This window comes from Pogonomyrmex barbatus, unplaced genomic scaffold (assembly GCF_055798465.1).
Source record: "Pogonomyrmex barbatus isolate J1 unplaced genomic scaffold, ASM5579846v1 scaffold2, whole genome shotgun sequence".
NCBI lineage: Eukaryota > Metazoa > Arthropoda > Insecta > Hymenoptera > Formicidae > Pogonomyrmex > Pogonomyrmex barbatus.
In genome coordinates this window covers 15,094,034-15,115,082 of record NW_028297116.1, presented here as the reverse complement: position 1 = coordinate 15,115,082, position 21,049 = coordinate 15,094,034, and the positions used below count along the sequence as shown (strand labels likewise).

At 26.5% G+C, this 21,049-nt stretch overlaps 3 protein-coding genes across 3 annotated transcripts; 2 read left to right on the top strand and 1 right to left on the bottom strand.

Annotated features, from left to right (window-relative positions):
- Nucleotides 1-52: 52 nt before the first annotated feature.
- On the top strand, nt 53-2,486 carry Rpt1 (26S proteasome regulatory subunit Rpt1). Its single transcript, XM_089075961.1, has 6 exons — nt 53-462; nt 542-579; nt 697-1,179; nt 1,249-1,413; nt 1,491-1,657; nt 1,725-2,486. The coding sequence occupies exons 1-6, from the start codon at nt 390-392 to the stop codon at nt 2,101-2,103; spliced, it is 1,305 nt and encodes a 434-aa protein (XP_088932087.1). The 5' UTR covers nt 53-389; the 3' UTR covers nt 2,104-2,486.
- On the bottom strand, nt 2,248-5,900 carry dib (Cytochrome P450 302a1, mitochondrial). The gene is made up of 8 exons (XM_011641032.3): nt 5,429-5,900; nt 4,890-5,127; nt 4,568-4,743; nt 4,250-4,454; nt 3,230-3,380; nt 2,853-3,101; nt 2,513-2,734; nt 2,248-2,427 (listed from the first exon to the last, which is right to left on the bottom strand). Exons 1-8 carry the CDS (start codon nt 5,607-5,609, stop codon nt 2,314-2,316), a joined length of 1,536 nt encoding a protein of 511 aa, XP_011639334.2. The 5' UTR covers nt 5,610-5,900; the 3' UTR covers nt 2,248-2,313.
- A 2,864-nt stretch (nt 5,901-8,764) lies between these two features.
- Nucleotides 8,765-14,508, top strand: LOC105428632 (retinol dehydrogenase 12-like). Its single transcript, XM_011641034.2, has 6 exons — nt 8,765-9,068; nt 9,383-9,464; nt 11,376-11,680; nt 12,272-12,388; nt 12,954-13,170; nt 13,808-14,508. Exons 1-6 carry the CDS (start codon nt 8,951-8,953, stop codon nt 13,956-13,958), a joined length of 990 nt encoding a protein of 329 aa, XP_011639336.2. The 5' UTR covers nt 8,765-8,950; the 3' UTR covers nt 13,959-14,508.
- The last annotated feature ends 6,541 nt before the right edge of the window (nt 14,509-21,049 follow it).

Sequence of the window (21,049 nt, the reverse complement as noted above, 5' to 3'; positions counted from 1 at the left end):
CAATTTATTTGTTGAGTTTATTTGGGTTAATCCGCAATGGAAGTAGCTTCGAGCTGCGTTCCGATATTCACTGCAAGTACTGAAAATCTACAATATACGTGACCTGAACTATATATTTTCAGTACTGGCAGTAAATTTACGAATACAGCCTCGGAGAGGCTGTCGATTTTGCTTGTAATCGGAAGAAGATATAACCTCAAAATTCGTATAGATCATTGTATTAGGGAAGATAGAGGATCTTTGCTGAATAATCCGAGGGAAACTGAAGGCATTTAACCGTTCCCGCCTGGGAACAACTCCAAAAAAAAAAAAAAATAGATCATTGTCAACTTTATGAATAACGTTGAAAGGGTGGCGTGAATAAGTTGGACGATTAAATAAACGTGAAAATGCCGGATCATCTGGGTGAAGATATGCGAAAGGTGAAGAATGAAGAGGAAAAGGAGGAGAAGGAAATTAAATGTGAGTTTTATTTTGTTTTTCTTTGTCATCCACTTTATCATAATTTTTATTTCCTAATGGTTATCTTCTGAATTTTCAGCTCTGGATGAGGGCGATATTGCTTTATTGAAGACTTATGTGAGTTAAATATCATTAAATCGTTGCAAGAAAAGTTTAAAATTATTCAAAAATAAATGCAATATGAATGCAATATCATACTTTGAAGTAATCTTTGTAAATTTTTGTATTAATTAGGGCCAAGGGCAATATACAAAAAGTATCAAGGCTGTTGAAGAAGATATTCAGACGATTATCAAACGTGTGAATGAGTTAACTGGGATCAAAGAATCAGATACTGGTCTAGCACCACCGGCACTTTGGGATCTAGCAGCTGACAAACAAACTCTGCAAAATGAACAACCCTTGCAAGTGGCACGCTGTACCAAAATTATAAATGCAGATTCTGATGATCCAAAGTATATAATAAATGTAAAGCAGTTTGCGAAGTTTGTTGTTGACTTGGCGGATTCTGTAGCACCAACTGATATAGAAGAAGGTATGAGAGTAGGAGTGGATCGAAACAAGTATCAAATTCATATTCCATTGCCATCCAAAATCGATCCTACTGTAACAATGATGCAAGTAGAAGAAAAACCTGATGTTACTTATAGTGATGTTGGTGGTTGCAAAGAACAAATTGAAAAATTGAGAGAAGTCGTCGAAACACCACTGTTGCATGTTAGTATATAGTTGTTCACTATTATAATGATTTATAAAATGCACAAAAAACATAATGATTAATTACAGCCAGAAAAATTTGTCAACTTGGGTATCGAACCACCAAAAGGTGTCTTATTATTTGGCCCACCAGGTACGGGGAAGACTTTATGTGCTAGAGCAGTCGCTAATAGGACAGATGCCTGTTTTATTCGTGTAATTGGTTCAGAATTGGTCCAGAAGTATGTTGGTGAGGTATGTTAGTCATTATATAAAAGAGTAATAATAAGTAACTTTAAACAGATAACACATACAATTTGATTCTTTTGCAGGGCGCTAGAATGGTACGAGAACTATTCGAGATGGCACGAAGTAAAAAGGCTTGTTTGATCTTTTTTGATGAAATCGATGCCATCGGTGGCGCTCGCTTTGATGATGGTGCCGGTGGCGATAATGAAGTCCAACGTACTATGCTGGAATTAATCAATCAATTAGATGGGTAAGTTATCCTTCTCTCTAAAGAACTATTAGTTTTTTACGACTTATCAACTTATCAACTTTTTTAGATTTGATCCGCGAGGCAATATAAAAGTTCTAATGGCGACAAATAGACCAGACACATTAGATCCCGCATTAATGCGACCAGGTCGTCTAGATAGAAAGATAGAATTTGGACTACCGGATCTCGAAGGACGCACGCACATTTTCAAGATCCATGCGCGTTCAATGAGCGTAGAAAGGGACATTAGATTCGAGTTGCTCGCTCGTTTGTGTCCCAATAGTACAGGTGCTGAAATACGATCGGTTTGTACTGAGGCTGGTATGTTCGCAATCCGTGCACGACGTAAAGTTGCTACGGAAAAAGATTTCCTTGAGGCGGTTAATAAGGTAATCAAGTCATACGCCAAGTTCTCTGCAACGCCGAAGTACATGACTTATAATTAGAGCGCATTTACATTTCGTTTAGTTTTCGTATTTGATAAATTATTATCATCCTTTACATATACTTGTAATTATTATCTATTACTGTATGTATTGAATAAATCAAGAGGCAATTCTGCTATCAAATAAATATATAACAAATATCTGTTTTCGGATATATCTTTTCTGAAGATTTTCTGAAGATTCTCAATTATTGTGATTCTAATTCACATTTTATTCATATAATTTTTCAAATTTTAATTTAATTGGCGCATCAGGTTTGTTGATTAGTAATGAAACCGTATTGAGAGATCCTCCACACCATGTAAACCGTAGATTTCTACAAATCTGCACAATTGTATATGCATTATAATAAGAATAAATAAGAATAAGAATGATAACAAAAATGATATACAATTTGTAAAACACTTACCCGAAGTAAAACAACTTGCATGTTTTGTTCTGCAAATCGTCTGGCAATGCACGACCGCGGACCATGACCAAAAGGTAATACAATATATGGATCAATAGGTTTTTCTCCCAGCTTATTTATCCTATCATTATTGCGCAACCATCTTTCTGGTATGAACGAATCGGGTTCATTGAAATATTCGGGAAGTCGAGAAATGATTTGATTTTGCGTGACGGCCACAGTCTAAAACATTTCAATAAGATTTTCTTTTATAAAGAAAATCTTTGATCTTTTATACTAATTTTATTACTAATTTATTACTACTATTTTAAAAACAAATTATAAGCAAAAAATATACTACTCCTTTGGGAATGTGATATCCGCTGAGGATTACATCAGTTTGTAGGATACGACCAATCCCTACAGAAATTGGATTCAGCCTAAAAGTTTCTTTTATTACGGCTTTGGTGTACGTTGCATTTCTCAAAGTTTCTGCCGTTATTGGGGAAGTAGGATCCAATAACAAAGCCATAGCTTCTGATCTCAACTTTTCTTGAACATCTATATTTCTTGCAAGATGATAGAGGATAAATGACGTGGTGTATGTTGACTAAAATATGAAATATGAAACTTATATCTTGTCATATATATAATTTTATCATTTGCAATTTGATTATATATAATCAAGTTAATTAATTTAAATTTTACATATATTATAGAATTTCCTTAAGAACTCACAGTCTCTACGCCAGCGAGTAACATGTCACATGCCATACCCACAATATCTTTGATATCTAAAGCCTCATTCTTTAGATATTCTTCTAAGAGAGATTGCTTTCGATGTATCAGTGCATTTTGATTTCTCTGAATAACCATTTGCAATGCTACTCTAAGATATTCCAAGGAAATTATAAATTACGACACGATTGTGTAAATTATGAATAAAATTTTAAGAGATTTATTTCATCATTATAATTCTTCATAAATAATTTAAAAATTTTTGCGACATAACAAAATAATAATTTCTTTAAAAACATAGAAGGTAAATTATTTAAATAAAGTTATTAATCATTTTTTTATAGCTTTTTTATTTTTTAACTTTCAACTAAGTCTCATTTTAGTAAAATTCTGAGGAGAAGATACAAAATGTAAAAAATGTATTCAAAGTCATCAATTTGAATAAATATTTTACATTTTACGATGATTATATATTTAATTTCATATATTTAATTTTTTGTACAAGCAATTTTATTGTCTTTTTTTAAAAAAACAATATTTAATACATTCAGTTCTAGAGAGCATTATAAAACTTTGATTAATAGATCTTAGGTTTTATTAAAATGAATTTTAAAGTAAGTTGATAAATGAAGAAACTTTAAAAAATGATCAATGACTTTATTTAAATGATCTATTATTTTTTTGTTATAATAATTTATTAATTTTTGTTATAAGAATCTTTTGTTATATGTGCTGTATTACTGATTATTGTGAATTTTAACCATTAATTCTATTATGTATATTACTTATCTTCAAGCAATTACTATAAAAATAATAATAAAGCTTCAAATTATGTATTGCTTATAAAGTGATGAGATATTTCTTCCAATTCAAGATTATATTAATATTTTACATTAATATAATTTATATAATATTATATAATATAAATTTATATAATTTATATATATATTAATAATAATTAATATAATTAATATTATTTTATTAATAAATATGTTAATATTTATATTAAAGTATACTTACTCTTCCATATAATTTTGCGCTTTGCATAATTTTTTATATAATGGTGTTTCGAAAAATCGCCAGAGCATTAGGCTATTATCCAATTTTAAAGTTACACTGTTTGTTATAAATGCTGCATCGATTAGCCTTGAACTTCGAGAATGCGGATGTTTTTCTTTTTCTGATAGACTCTCCATCTTTACATCGAAAGCCACGAGACATGTCACTGAAAATTTATAGCGATGAGACAATGTTTTTTTTTTTTTTTTTTTTTATCAATATGAATATGAATATATGCCTAAAATTAATGAATGGAAAAATTTGCCTTGACGGTATTACATTCGAGAAAGAGACGTGAGAATAAATGTAGAAAGTCGTTGGGTTTCTCACGAGAACACAGCTGTACGAACTCCTGTACAACTGCGTCAGTATCTTGTAAATAATCGATGACACTGCTTGGTTTGCTCAGAACCTTCTGAAATTCGCGGCGCAATCTCCACCATTCAATGCCATTTCTGAATAACAAATTAACTTCCATTAATCTTTGTTTCTAGTATTAGCAAGATTTGAGGCATTTTTGCGTAGTACGTGAGTGAAAGGCGAAATTAAAATGCGAAATTAAAAAAAAAAAAAAAGAAAAAAAAAACGAAGTTATTCTTACGTAGGTAAAAGACCCCCGGTATTATAGACATTATTCCTGTCTTTTCGATATTTGAGAAGAGCCAAGTGCGATCGTCTTTCAGGATGCAGACCTGTTTCGGCTTTGAAAATTTCCGCGATGTCTTCCGGTCGATAGACATATATTATCGGCTGACCTAATATTTCCTCACGAACAAGAGGTCCGTAACGTTTTAATCTCAAGATACCGTTTGTATGTAACACAGTAAAACTGTATTCACCTGTTGACATATTTTATTAATATAATATATTATATTATATTATATTATATTATATTATATTATATTATATTATAAAATGAATTATGATAAAATTAATCCGTTGACATTTAGGAAAGAATTGAGTAAGTATTGTATTTAAAATATGCAAAAAAATGGAGAACAGGACATTACATATAACAGTATCCCACTCTTGGTTGATAAAAAAGAAGAAAGTGTAAAAAATGTATAATAATATAAAACAGAAAAAAATGAAGCTTGCAATATCTTGTAATCAATCAATTATAATATGTATTAATCTTACCGATGTAAGGTAGATATTTATATAACGTGCCAATAACGGGCAGGGATTTCGGTCCTGGAATATCTTTAAAAGGCTTTGGTTTATTGGTATCAAAGTGACATGAGTTAATCGAGAACGATCGAGAACATAATTGCTTTATTATCCCTCTTTCTTCAACGCACAGTTTCACTCGCGCATACATAACTATTATATTTATTTGTTGACGTAAATATATCTTATACAAATATTGCACGTGCACACTTTGTATCGAAGTCGTCGAATTATAATTTTCGAAAGAGAGAGAATAGTACACCAGAGAAACAGGTTTTAGAATCAGTGCAGACTACCTGAGGTCTCGATCGAGGTCTCAACTATTTTACTTCTTGTTCTTCTGTTCTCCGCCTTTCTTACTCCTCGTTATTCGATATCCTCGCTCTGAATTAGCATAAATTTGATGCTAGACAGATAAAGTCTCTGATACTGCTCTTCAGTATTGCTTTTAAGGAAACATGAGTTTAAGCTGACGAATGTCATTTGACTGTTATTATAATCAATGTCACCGAATCAAATATAATATTATTTCTTCGTTCGTAGTAAGAATTATCTATCTATATATAATATCTAAGAGCTAATATTCGGAAGAATATGTAGATAATGATTATGTAAGATAAAAAATATGTGAATATATTATGTGAATTATAAGATATGTATGTATATGTAGAATCTTTTTATAATAATTACATACATTTATATTTTATTTTATATAATAATATCTCTTTTACGCTTGTTGCTATATTGCCGAGAGAGCACACATTACAGAGGTCTTTCAAAAATTTCTTACAATTTATAAATGTTTTAATACTGCGGAAATTAATTTAAACATTCTAATACAGAAAAGAATCAAAATTGAAGAATATCAGAAATTTCACAGAAATTTTACATGATTCCTGTCAATATTACTTTATTTAAGGAAAATATCCTACAGATATTATTTTGAGGCATTGTAATTACTTTAAGATATTTCAAGATAATCTCAGAGCTATAAATGTCACATACAACATTCTTTTGTCCAAGGAATATCTTATAAACAATAATTTAGGGAATCGCAATAATTATAGAGTATCTCAAGATGATTTTTAGTTATACGATGGATATGTATCAGTCCGTGTATATAATTCTAGATATCTCTCAGGCAGCAAGTATACATTATTTTAATGTTAGTTTTTATTCATTGATTCATTATTAACAATTTTAATTAACATTTCAAGATAAAAATGAAAACTTAATAATTAATATCACATTTAAGTTAATGAAATAATGATGTAAATAATGAAAAAAATTATATTAAAAAGGATTGGAATGTAATCTGGTACTTGTAACGCCATTATGTTATAGTTGGCATTGAATTAATAATATTATATTTTTTTATTAGTAACGATAACGATAACGGTAATTATATTTTTTAGATAATAGTAATAAATATAATAATTATTTTTATTATTACTTTATATATACAATTATTATGCTCCGTATATATATTTATATGAAATAGTACAAGTGGGTTTCTAAAAAGTCTAAAAATTTAGTGAAAATTAAATATATTTTATTATTTCTCTAGTTACAATAAATAAAATATAAAATCGATTTGATAATCAATATTGTATTGGTTTATTATTTAGAATATTGTTTATTTTAAAAATTACGGCATTCTAATTTAATACAAATAATTTTTAATAAGTTTTTTAAAATTAACTTTTAATTGAACTTAAATTAATCTAATTTTAATGCAACTTTTAACTGAATTAGCTTTTTATTTGTGTAACTTTTAACCTAACTAAATTAATTTTATTTATTAAGCCATTTTATAAGCTAACTTTAGCTTAATTTAGTTAAAAAAATAATATTAACTTATTCGACTCTGAAAAAATTTAATATTTTACCATTTTCAAACATCTTTTTATCAAATGTTAAAGACGTTTTTAGGACATCTTTTCATAAAGACATTGTAGAAGACGTCTTTGAAATGTCTTTTAGACATGCGTTGTGTGAGTGGTTGTACTGCAAATGAGTACGCTTGTAGTGCTTGTTCAGTTTAGTCTTTGTTTCAACAAAGAAGAAAACTACATTCGCATAGCGTAACTGCAACAGCAACGATGTTTTTATAAAAAATCGTTTCCTTTAATACGGAAGTGAATTCTTATGATTTTTATGATTTCTACAATAAAGTACGAACAATTAATGCTTGAGTCAGACGAATTTATTGACATGGAGCATCATCATTCAGTTACCGATTTAATTATAAAAATCCTGTTCGTGTTGTGTCCGTGTATCTTTCAAAATATCAACTGGATTTTAATCGAGTCTACCGAAATCGAAAGATGCAACATTGGAAGACCGATTTCTCGGATAACGAGTTGTTTTCTATAGAGTTTTGTGATTAGGGGACGCTGTTTATACGAATCTTTTTTAATATGAACTTTAAAGAACTTATTAAAGTTCACATTTCAAAGAAAATTGTTTCTCATTATCCCTACTATTCCTATTATTTCTAATTATCTCTCTTATTATCCTTTATTATTATCCTAGCAAATATGCACGGAAATATCCGTGAATTATTTAAGCGTGCACTGCATGCGACTATTATAAAATAATTTATATTTAAGCTATTATCTTTAATGCCAAATAAATTTTACTTTTATTCCAAAATTAAATGCTCTACTTAATATTTAAGTCCGAAATAAAATGCTTGAATCGTTCGGCAGAAAATTAAAAAGATATATTTGGAGCAGAACTGATTTAATATTAAAGAAAGTGGAAATTTTAGAAGGATAATGAGAATTTCTAGAAGAGATAGAATAAGAAATGAAAAAATAAGAATACAGATAGGACTGGAAGATACAATAATAAAAGATATTGAGGAAAAACAATTTATCTGATATGAACTTGTTCAACGACGATCATCGACTTTCCAAATAGGCTAGGATATTTATCATGGATATCTGCACAGACGAGGAAGAGACTTAAAAAGAACTCAGATCTCAAGGAATTAAAAAGGAATTAAATGAGGACGAGAAATTTGGAGAAGATTCAATGAAACGCGAGAGTGAAAACTAGACAAGCATCAAACAATGTAATGTCAAAAGACTTTCTGACTTTCAGTTTACATGTATATGTAAAAGGCGTAGGAAAAAGATATCTAGGTAGGGATATTGAAAGGAACTCTGTATATAACATATTTCTTTCTTTCCTTTTACTTTACGTATTTTAAACGTGACGCATTGTCCCCTCTCCATTAAAGATCATCCCCTCTCCATTAAACGTTATATAAATATCGTAATACAAAAATTGCTTGCAGATTGTGTCTGCTTCTCTGCTTTATCGTTAACTTTTATTCTTATTACATCTGTGAAAGGTTTCATCAACGCCGACAAAATATAATATTTTTGCGACAGCCTTGGCATTGTCAGTTGTTTAAAGCGGATAGCTGACAGTTATATTCTTAAGAGCGCATTAGTGAAGCCGTGTAAAAGAAATATCGTGAAAATGTGGTCGTTTCATAGTGAATGCACCAGTAAAGTAAGACTCGTTGGCAAAACTGTGGTTATAACAGGCTCGAATACTGGAATCGGCAAGGAGACCGCTAGAGATCTCTATAGAAGAGGTAATTAAATTGTAATCTCGAAAGATTTCAAGAAAAGTTAATAAATTTTTTGAAGCGACAATATTGAGTTGAGTTAGAGCTATTTTATCCAAGCAAGAAAATCATGTATTCTCGATATGCGTTTAATGCATTTAACATTTGATAATAAGTAAATTCATATTTCTTGTTACCTAAAATTCATATTTACTAAAAATATTTATCATTGTAATATCAATTTAATAGTATTCTAGCACAGCTTGGAACAGAATATATTCTTATATATTTAATGTATTGTTATATGTTTAAATACATGTAAATTACATATTTATATTTAGGAGCAAGAGTAATTTTGGCTTGTCGTGATGTACAGAAAGCAAATAATGCAATTGAAGATATAAAAGAAAATCCTCCTTCAAGGTAAGAATAAATAAAATTATAATACATACATATGCATTATTTTTAAAGCATTGATTAGATTGATGAATTGGATTTATCTGCAATTATTTATAATTTGTCAGTTAATAGTAAGCTGATGATTAGCAATTAATAATTGATAATTAAATAATAAAAAATAAGTTACATAAGTATACAAACAGAATGTTTTCCTAGACTTTGGAATGGATATAAGAATTATTATTTTATATAGATTTTTAAATAATATTTTAAAACTAGTTTGACTTCCATATTTATCGCGTCAGGATTCAAAAATAACAAATTATAAAGTTTTTGAAGAAATATATGAAGAAAATATACATATAATTGTATATATATAAAAATAATAATGCTTAATTTATCATATATTTTATTACATATAACAAATATATAATTTTAACTGCTTATATTCGAATGAGAAAATTATGAATATTCTCAAAATTTAAGTCTTATCGCTTTTTATTGTCGAAATGCTTGTTTACAATTTTTATTTTTCATTTGGATATAATAGTATATATATTTTATTTAATATAATCAGTTATCTAATTAAATTTTTATATAATTAATTAAATAACTTATTATATTAAATAAAATATATATACTATTTTAATTATATAACCATTTTGTATAATTTTTTACGAATTTTATAACTTGTTATTTTTGAATCTTTATACAACATATAAATTTAGCATTCAAATTTAGTTTTGTAAAAATCTATAAAATATCTAAATATGTTTCAAATCAGAACAAAAAGATTATTTTATAGATTAGTATTATAAATTAATATTTACCTATACATATCTAATACAATTATATTATTACATACATATATTTATATTACAACATAATTCAACAATAATGTTATTTTTCCAAATAAATATTTCTATTATTTAATATTGTTATATTATATTATTATTGTAAGATATTTATATCTTTTCTTAATTATATAAAAAACAAGAGAGAGAATATTTCTTTTAGTAACAACTTTCCGTATAATTTGCAGTCTTGAAACTTCCAGGAATAAGTCTAATAGAGCACAGTATAATCGTGTTTATTTAAGTAGATTGAAGTTATTAAGAAAATCTATCATCTATCAAGTAACTAATGGATTTACTAAATTGGATCATTCTTTCATTAATTATTTTTTAGATAAAAATTGCTTTAGAAATTAAGTTTTATCAAATATTTTACACACTAGACAATATCTTTGTCAGTAATTATTATAAACTTCCATAAAATGTAAATTATATCTATTCCATTATATCTATTCTATATTGTTTATTATGATATTAAAATGATTTTAAATAAAATAATTTGCAAGAATTATAATTTTATAATTATAATAGTATTTTTGAAATAAAATATAAATATTAGAATAATACAGAATACAGAATTTAGCAAATGTGTTTTATTTTATAAAATTGTTCTATGTTTAATGATGTATTAATTATAATATAAAATATATAATTATTATGTGTAATGCATGATTTTTTTCTTGAGATATAAAATATAAATAGAGTAATACTACATAGAATTGGAGTAGTATATAGAGTTTACATGTAACATAAAACCTAATAATAAATAGGATATCTCACCATAATGGCTAACCCTTTTTATATTCTAAAATAAAAGTAATAGAAGTAATCTTCTTTATAATGCATCTTTAAATAAAGATTTATTAAACTGAATGATTAAAACTAAATTTTATTGTCAACATCATAGTTAACAATATTACATTCATTATCAGTTTTATAATTGTTATCAATTATTATCAATTAATTTTTTATTTTTGTTTAATTTAGGTACTATGAATGATAGTTTGATATTAATTGCTAATATGCAGATATGTGACATACGTATATGATACAATAATGTGACATAAGATATAATTTCCAGGCCAGACAGAGAACAATTTCAAGGTAGTCCAGGCGAGCTCGCAGTCTATCAATTAGATCTCACCAAGATAAAAAGCGTAAGAGAATGTGCCAGAAACTTGTTAAAAAATGAACCGGCCATTCATATTTTGATAAATAATGCCGGTGTAATGATGTGTCCTCAAGAAAAGACCGAGGATGGATTGGATTTGCAGCTACAAACAAATCATATCGGTCATTTTCTTTTAACATTTTTGTTGCTACCAAAAATGCAATCTTCTGGTCCTGGTTGTAGGATAGTGAATGTTTCATCATGTCTTCACGCTTGTATGTAAATTTAATAACATTGTAATATAAATTTGATTATGCATAAATAATATGAATTGTTAATAGTACATATTTAGGTTGTAACAAATTGCTTTCTGTTGTTGCGCAATTTCCTTCGAATGCTTAGCGTTTTATATAATAGCTGAAGAAAAACTGCATACTTCTTTCTAGATTTAAATTTTTAAATCTAAGTTATTTTCAGTAGCAAATAAAATTCTTCTTTCTTACAAATTTTCTAAAAGTCGTCTTAATAAATTTTTTTAGTATATATATATATATATATATATATATATATATATGTATATATATATATATATATATATATATATATGTATATATATATATATATATATATATATATATATATATATACTAAAAAGATTTATTAAGAAAAATAGAAGAGATATAGAAGAAAATTTCGTTATTTATTTTATATATATATATATATATATATATATATATATAATATAAATAACGAAATTTTCTTCTAATTTGCTGTAAATATTATTTGCTATATCAAAATTTTTTAAAAATTATATTTAATAATATAAAAAAATAATTAATAGAGAGATAATCATTATCATATTGCAGATGGCGACATACATGAAGATTTAAATATGGAAAAAACATACTCTCCCTTCAAAGCATATGCACAAAGTAAACTGGCAAACGTATTATTTACCAAAGAACTCGCTCGTCAGTTACAAAGTACATAAACATAATTATTAAAAAATAAAAATATTATAGACAATGATTTTGACTATTATATATTTGAAAATATTTACTTTATTAAAATGATACATTAACAATTACAAAAAACAATTACAAAACGGAGAGAAAATCTCTATATTAGCCTAATTTAGATGTTAATTTGCATTTTATTTCAAATATTTATTTATGACATTTGTTGTAAACTATTATTTATTTCAAGGATTTAAATTTATAAGTCTGATAATGAATAGAAAACAATACAGATAAAAGAATTCCAGATTAAATAAAAATAATGTATTTTAATGTAGATTTCTAATTTAATTATATATAAAGCTAAAGATTGCAACTGATAGTAACTTGTGCTAATGTTTTTATCGAGAAAAGATTGATGATCAAATTAATCAAATAATCTGTGATTAAAAAATAATATTGAGTGACAAAACGATTTATTGAAGTACAAATGATAGAGATTTTATATATTTTATATTTTATATTTTATATTTTAGAGCTTTTATTGTACAAACAATTGTATACAGTTTATAAACTGAAATATGTTTTTCAGAGGCAAACATTAATGGAATAAACGTATATTCCTTGCATCCTGGCGTCGTAATGACAGAATTAAGTCGACATTTTAATGCAACAATATTCCCGGGAGCAAACATTATATATAGATTATTTTTTCGACCATTTTTAAAAAATTCTGAACAAGGAGCACAAACGATCATATATTGTTCAGTAGACAAACTGGCAGCTAACGAGACTGGTCTTTACTACAAGTAAATAAAATCTGTTATAATTATTTATTTATATTAAATATAACATGTCATAGAGTAATTCAATATTTCAGAATAAGGTTTTACATGATATAATTTCAATGTAAGATGAGTGCATATTTCTTTGTTTTGTTTATTGCTTATTACAAATTTAGTTGCTAAACATCTTTTATTATAAGCAATATTTCTTCAAATATTAATTTTATACCCATCTACATTTATATCTGTATTCAGAACCATTAAATACTGATAAAAATTTTGTTTACTTTTTTTTGGTTTCTGTTTTTTTTTCTCCTAGAATTCTGGATATAATGTGATTAAAAAGTATTTGTTTATGACCATTAAAAAATTTATGATATATATTTTATTTATGTATCATTTACATAATTTATTACATATGACATACTGGGTAATACGACTGCTAAGACAAATAAAAAAATGTAACAAGACTACGTTTAGCGGACAACTCTTTGATAATAAATTTCGATAATATGTACCATCTCACTTTCCTCTGGTTGAGCATTTTTCTTTTGTATCACACAATTATAAAAAAAGAAAATATTTTAATATATTTTTTTATTTTAATATCTTATTTATTTTATTAGAAAATATTTAACATTTTTTGCTCTGTGTTTTGCAGAGAATGTAGTACTGCGACTCCACAATGGCGAGTGCGAGATAATCAAATTGTCAAAGATTTATGGGATCGAACATGTCGACTTTTGAATTTGGAGCCTGACAAAGATTTCCTCAGATTTTTGAAAACTATTTCACAACAAATTGCTGAATAATGTAATTGTATTTAACTATCATTTTAACTTATTGATATTATATATTATATTAACTTATACGATTAATTATGCTTCAAATTTAAAATAATGTTTTACAAATAATATTTGAAACAAGAACAAAAATATTAAATTTATTTCTTTAACAAAAAAAATAACTTAATTTAAATTAAATTTCTTTTTAAATTCAAATAATTTATATTAATTTTATAATTCATAATATTTTATTAGTTTTGTTATTTTATTATTATTTCTATTTTATTTTATTTCTATATGCTGTTATAAAATTTCTCATATTTCTATCATAATCTAAAGAAATTAAATTCACAATTTAATTGTAAATAAAATTGGGAATTTTAATATATATTGTGTAATATTACTTTTTATTATTTTTCTTATCATAATATATATTATAATATGTATTCTTTTGTGTAAAGTTAAAAATTTCTTGATATTTTTATATAACAAAACAAAAACAAAATGTAAGAAATATGAAGTATATTTTTATTTGTACACTTACAATTTCAATATAAATAAATTTAGATAGCAAAAATATGTCATTATTCTGATGTCGATATTTTCTGTACAAATGGTGCCAAAAAAGTGACCGTATGTAATTCTTTTAAATAATGTTATAACCATGATATCACATCACATTAATATCTATATATATATATATATATATATTTAATTTTATGTCTTAATTTTATATTTTTAAAATTTGATATTTGCTACATTATATCTATCATTTTGGGTTTATCAATTTTGATATCAGATTCTAATATTTAACGATCTAAAAAATTTTTAAGTTTAGAAGGTTATTCTAGCTTGATTTTGACTAGCTTGAAAAGTGAAGATTTTTTGGACTTGAACTCCGGAAGAATAATATAAATATGATGCATTTTCAATTTGACATTTTTTTATTAGGACATATTTTAAATTATTTATGTTGTAAATTTTAAAGTATAAATATTGAATTTTTGTTATATTTTTGCCAATTTTTTGATACTATATAAATGTTGTCCTTTTATAAATTGTTTTTAATTTTGCAAATTAAACTATACTGTTATCAATGTAATAATGAATCAAACAAAAACTATCATTTTTCTGACTATATATTTCAAATTTCATCAATCAGTTTGTCAATGTTCAAATCAGTTTACAATGAGAAATCATATACACTGTTGAAAAACGCGTTTAAAGTTCAAGTTTCATGACATGTTTTTCTCATCTTATATCATCCTCTATTTGTATTCTATTCAAACATATCTGCCTTTTTATCTTGTTTTTTTTTTCTTTCTGCTGTGCTCGAAGAAAATTATAACTGAGAAAAAGAATTTATTAGAAAAAATATTTTTACATAATGTTCTACTGCGTATCGCACAAGCATCTACTTATGCATGCAAATCAAACGTTACAACAAAAAGTTCTGAGTAGATACTTGAAGAATATTTCAAGTATCTACTCAGAACTTTTTGTTCATTTATTTATAAAATTACATTGTAAGACTACTAGTTTTTAAAGTAAAAGGTTTTATTATTCTACATAATGATGTTACAATATATGAGCTTCAAAATTTGTGTTTTATTCTGTTCTCATTGTTTTAAATTATATTTAAATTACAATTCCGGGAGTAAATTTTTTCTCACTCATTTGATATAAAATTTTGATACAAAATTTATATGAAATTTATGCAAATATACCTGTTATTATTTATTTATGTTCATGGAATATCTAAATTTTTTAGACAAAAAAATATTGTATGATATTTAATAAACGTCATAACTCATGCTCAATTTTTCAAAAATAAAAAATTTTTTTTCTTTTTTTTTAAATCTTTTCTCTTATTACTTATTATAATATTATTATACTATTAATTACTACTATTATACTGTTAATTATTATATTCTCGACTTATTACATTTGTTTGTTTTGTTACAATTGTTTATTATTTTATCCGTTGAAAAATATCCATTCTTATCACTAAATATCTGCCAATGAATTCAACAAATCTTCGCGAGCAATATCGGAACTTCGGATGTGCTCGTCAGATGCCGAAATACAGGTATCGAAAGAATTGTCTGCCGAATTTAAGATTTTAACAACAGATATATTCTTAATTATAATTACAAGATATTGTAAGATGTTGGTTCTTTACAATAATTATCTTTGATTTTATAATTTTGTAGTGAAATGCTGTTCTTGTAACAAAATATCAAGTAAATATTTTTTTACGATACCATTATGATACGGGTAAATGTTGTTTGCAAGGTAGATGTTTTACAGATAAAGTCGCGATAGATTGAATGCAGGTGCGTCGCGTCGATGGAATGAAGCGCGAGTGTCTTATGGTGTATTGTTAAGCAACCGTTCGTGCATCGTGATTAGGTTTAACCGACCGCAATCGCTCGCAAAAACTTCGTATCGACTTTGGATGTCGAATAGATTTTATAAAATTGTTACAATAGTTTATATTTAACACAATTATTTATATGAAATATGCGGAAATTATAAATTGGTTGTTAGAGCGCGGATTCAGTCCTACGACGTCGCTGTTGATTAAACGTTACGAAATTGAATGGTGTTTCGTACCGCGTGTGACGAGAACACTCGCGTTCAGCGAAAACACGAGAACGCTCGTTGTACGAGAAAGAATAACGAGAACACTCGCCGTTTGGAAAAAATAACGAAAGAACGCTTGTCAAATTTGTCCGTATGAATTGTTTAACAAGATCAAGCACTTTTGGTCTTTCATGGTCCGGTTGGGTCAATCCGACGGACAGATCTGGTCTCAAATTGTAAAATTCGCCCGCTTACATATACAATAAATTTCGTAACGTGTTTTTAAACGTGTCAAAACACAATTTGACATTTTCCAGCTGATCGATCGGTTGAGGAGTGCGCTCGGGAAGCTTGCGACCGTGCTATTAACGTTATCAACTCCGTTCACGGAGTCAAAATAACGCTAGCAAATGCGAACTCCATGAACAGCGATAGTGAGTGTAGTATTCAGCGTTTAAAAGCATAATCGATTTTAAATCTAGCCAAACGACAAAATGGAGTAAGATCGAAGAAAATTATTATTAGCTGCTGTAGTATTTACGTAAGAATACGAGAATTAATACGCGAGAATTAATAGATTCTTCATCGTCTGAAAGCGATAATGAATAATTAGAAATAATAAAAAGAAATATAAATCCAAGAAGACATATATCGAGAATCGAAAATTATTATGTAAAAAAACAAAAGATTAAAAAGAATTTTAATCTTAAAATAAAAAAATTAAATTAAATTAATTAAATTAAATTTTAATCTTTTAATTTTAAATTTTTTATCAAAATTTAGCAAAAACTTCAAAATCTTCGAGATGACAAACAATTCACTGTTAATTATTGCTCGTGGAGCTCGCAAACGTTGCCAAACGCTATTAATGCACTACGTCGGAAGCATAGCAAGAAGTTATGACGTAAAACGTTATCGATATAACATAACGTTTGGTAGCGCTATCAATTAGTTCTCCGAACAATAATAGATATAAATAGCGCTAATAATTAGCTTCTCGAATGCACCTGTGATAGGCGCGTGATAGGCCGCCGAGCGCAAAGTTCGCGTTATTTGAAAGGCTTCGGGCGGCCTTGTAAACTTGGCCGCGGCGCGTGGTTAGGATGATGCAATTAAGGCATTTCTGTTACATATCATAATTATACTGTGATTACTAATCACAGTAATTATATATCTGTGATCAGCATTTAAAAAAGAAAATAAAGTTTATGTATGATTATCTATTCTCTAAAGTTTATGTATAATTATTTATTCTCTAGGCTATTATTGAAATTTTTATTAACATCAATAAGTTTTTTTATATCTTATGGAAATGCTAATATAATCGAACACACAGAAAAAAATTGAAAGAAAGTTTACAAATATTATTGAAAAGTATTTTTTATTATGGATTGGAAAAATAATAAAAGCAATGTCTCTTATTATAATCTTAAGTTATATTTTAAAACTGATTGAGGCTGATAAAAAAGCATGGACTGAAGATAATACGCAACAGTGTTTCATTACGATATAGATTTCGATATTTCGGTAAAAGATAAGCTGTTAAATTATAGCAAAACATTAGTGTAAACGTAGTACAAAAGATAATAAAAAAAGAAATTGTTTTTTGCAAAAGCACTGCAATACATTTTTAGAAAAATTATATCTAAATGTCAATTATGAAAAGAACAATTAATGTCTAGTGAAAACTATATATAAAAAAATTTTCTTCTATTTCAAATTTACATTTGATAAATTTATTGAAGATATTCAATTCAGATATATAATTTATGAGAGATATAACTTAAAAAAATGTGGTTTATTGTCTCAAAAAAAAAAATTTTTAATTTCATATTTCCGAGTAAAAAATCAAGTTTTTAACTAGGTTAAATGGTCAAGAATCCTAATTAGTTTTGAGTTACTTTCTCATTAATTTAACTGGTTTGACTAGTCAAAAATTGATAAATTTGAGCGACGCTTGCTTCGCCGATAACTGAAATAAAATTAGTTAGTTTCTAACCATTTAGTGACCATTTTTTGAACAGATTCTGCTCAGTTTCTCTGTATCTTGGACCATTTTGTAAGAACTTTCTAATTAGTTTATCGCCATTTTTTAAGCAGTTTTTGACCAGCTTCTAATCAGTTTTTGATCAATTTATAATCAGTTTTTTAACCAACTTATAATCAGTTTTTTATCATTTTTTAATCATTTTTTTATCCAGTTTTAATATTTTTCTGGAAGTAATATTAATAATAATAACAATAATAATAACAACGATATATACAACGATATAACAACGATACCAATAATAATAATAATATTCTTTAATCTTTTTATTGTAATTTAATGTTTACAAATTTAATAATTTATAAATTTTACTAATACTTTTTATTCAGAATATATTATAACCATTCTTTTTTTGCTTCGTGTATACCAATGTGCTCTAGCAGGTTCCCGTTTATCTCCTATTATATATAAAATATAAAAGATATAAAGATATGATAAAATTAATATTTTGCTGTTTGCCGACTATATGTAATAGTAAAAAAAAAATGTTATCGCGAAGATGATACTTTTGATTATATTACTGGCACTGTGCGATTTTTTAATTTTTTTGAGACAGCACTGACTAAAAATAGCAAAGAATAAATAATATTATTTAAAATTCATTTATACAAGATTCTATTTAAGCACTGCACTCGATTAAATGTGACGAAAATATATCCAGAAAATATCCAGAATATGATATCCAGAAAATGCTTACATGCTCCGAAATCTTGCCGAAAAATTAAATTTTATTTGAAAATTTATTCTTTTTTTAGTTATATACGATGATATATATATATATACAAACATCCTCATCGTATATAACTAAAAAAAAATAAATTTTCAAATAAAATTTAATTTTTAATATTACTTATGTATACGTTTCTCGACTACGTACCAGAGGCACGAAATACATGGATAATATTCTTTGAAAATACACTTCCTGAATCTTGAATATTAATTACACTAATATAATAAATTAATATAATGAAATAAAATAACAACAAAAATCGCAGTAATCTCTTCAATAATCAATAATTCTAAGCGTACATCGAAACACACGGCTGACATCGCTATAATCGCAGTAATATGTGATAAAAGACTAACGCGAACAAACTCTATCACGTTAACATACATACATGTTAAATAAACATTGTTCAGTATTTTATAATTTTTTTTTGTGCAGAGATTGCATAACTTTTTTTTATTTAATATTTATCTTTACTAATTAGTTTTTAGATAGGAACTTTCCAAGAAACATTGGTCAAAATTTTTAGAGTTTTTGATGAACAGAAACCGCCCAATATTTATTTACTGTTTTCAGTTGTTAGTTTCTACTTAGAAACTAGTCAAGAAATACTGGCCAGTATTTTTCGAGTTTTTGATAGACAGAAACTGCTCAGTATTTACTTACTATTTTTTCTTGGATAGTTTCTGATTGGAAACTGGGCAAGAAATACTGATTAGAAAGAATTTTCAAAATTTTGTTGAACAGAAATTGCATAGTATTTATTTACTATTTTTTGCATAGTTTATGGCTAATAAATAATCATAAAACAGTGGCCAATAGTTTCTGAGTAATTACTGTCTAATTAATTCAAATCAGGTAAAACTGTCCAGTTTCTGGATAGTGATCAGTTTTTCCCTGAAATTTTTCTACTCGGATCTACTGTATCTTACAGGATGATTTAAATAATTTCACCATATTGTATCTAGAAAAATTATCAGGAGAACTTTATTACCAGAAATTATTAATAATACTATAATTTAAAATTTTTGTTAAAAATTTTTAGATACTATTCTTGTCAGGATACAATAGGGATGAAAATAAGATTAACACATATTAATTTAATTTGACAAAAAGGATATATATTTGACGAGCGTAAAGTGTAAAGCCTTTTTGTGCGACGACTCAATATAACTACTATAACTTACTTCTAGCGTGACGTAGTATATCACGAGATCTATTTGATATTCTCGAGTGCCCAAGAGAAGGCGCTGCGTCTTCGATTTGCATCGATCTATTCTAACAATTCTGTTGTTAGAAGAAGATATAAATTTACATAAATAAAATAATATAATAAAATTAGAATTTCTAATATAAAACTAATTAGTATTTCTTTGATATAAAAATTTATATAGATATTAAAAAATGATAAACATTTGAAGATCATAATGATAATTTTGTAAAAATAATATTTATAATATTTATAATATTTATAATATTTATAATATTTATTGAAACGGATTGGACGCAAAAATATTTACAATTTTTGTTCAAAATAAATCTAACTAATGGATTTAATGAGGTTTATTCCGCAAGATCGTTATCGCAATGAATAAAATATGTATATCTGCACATATCTGCATAAACATGTTATATAATTTAGCTAGTTAGCCTTATAGTCTTTAGCTAGTTAGTAGTAGTGTAGCTAAATACAGTTCTAGTAACTACTTATTAACTACTTATACACTACCTATACAAATACTTATTTCTTGTGGAGGC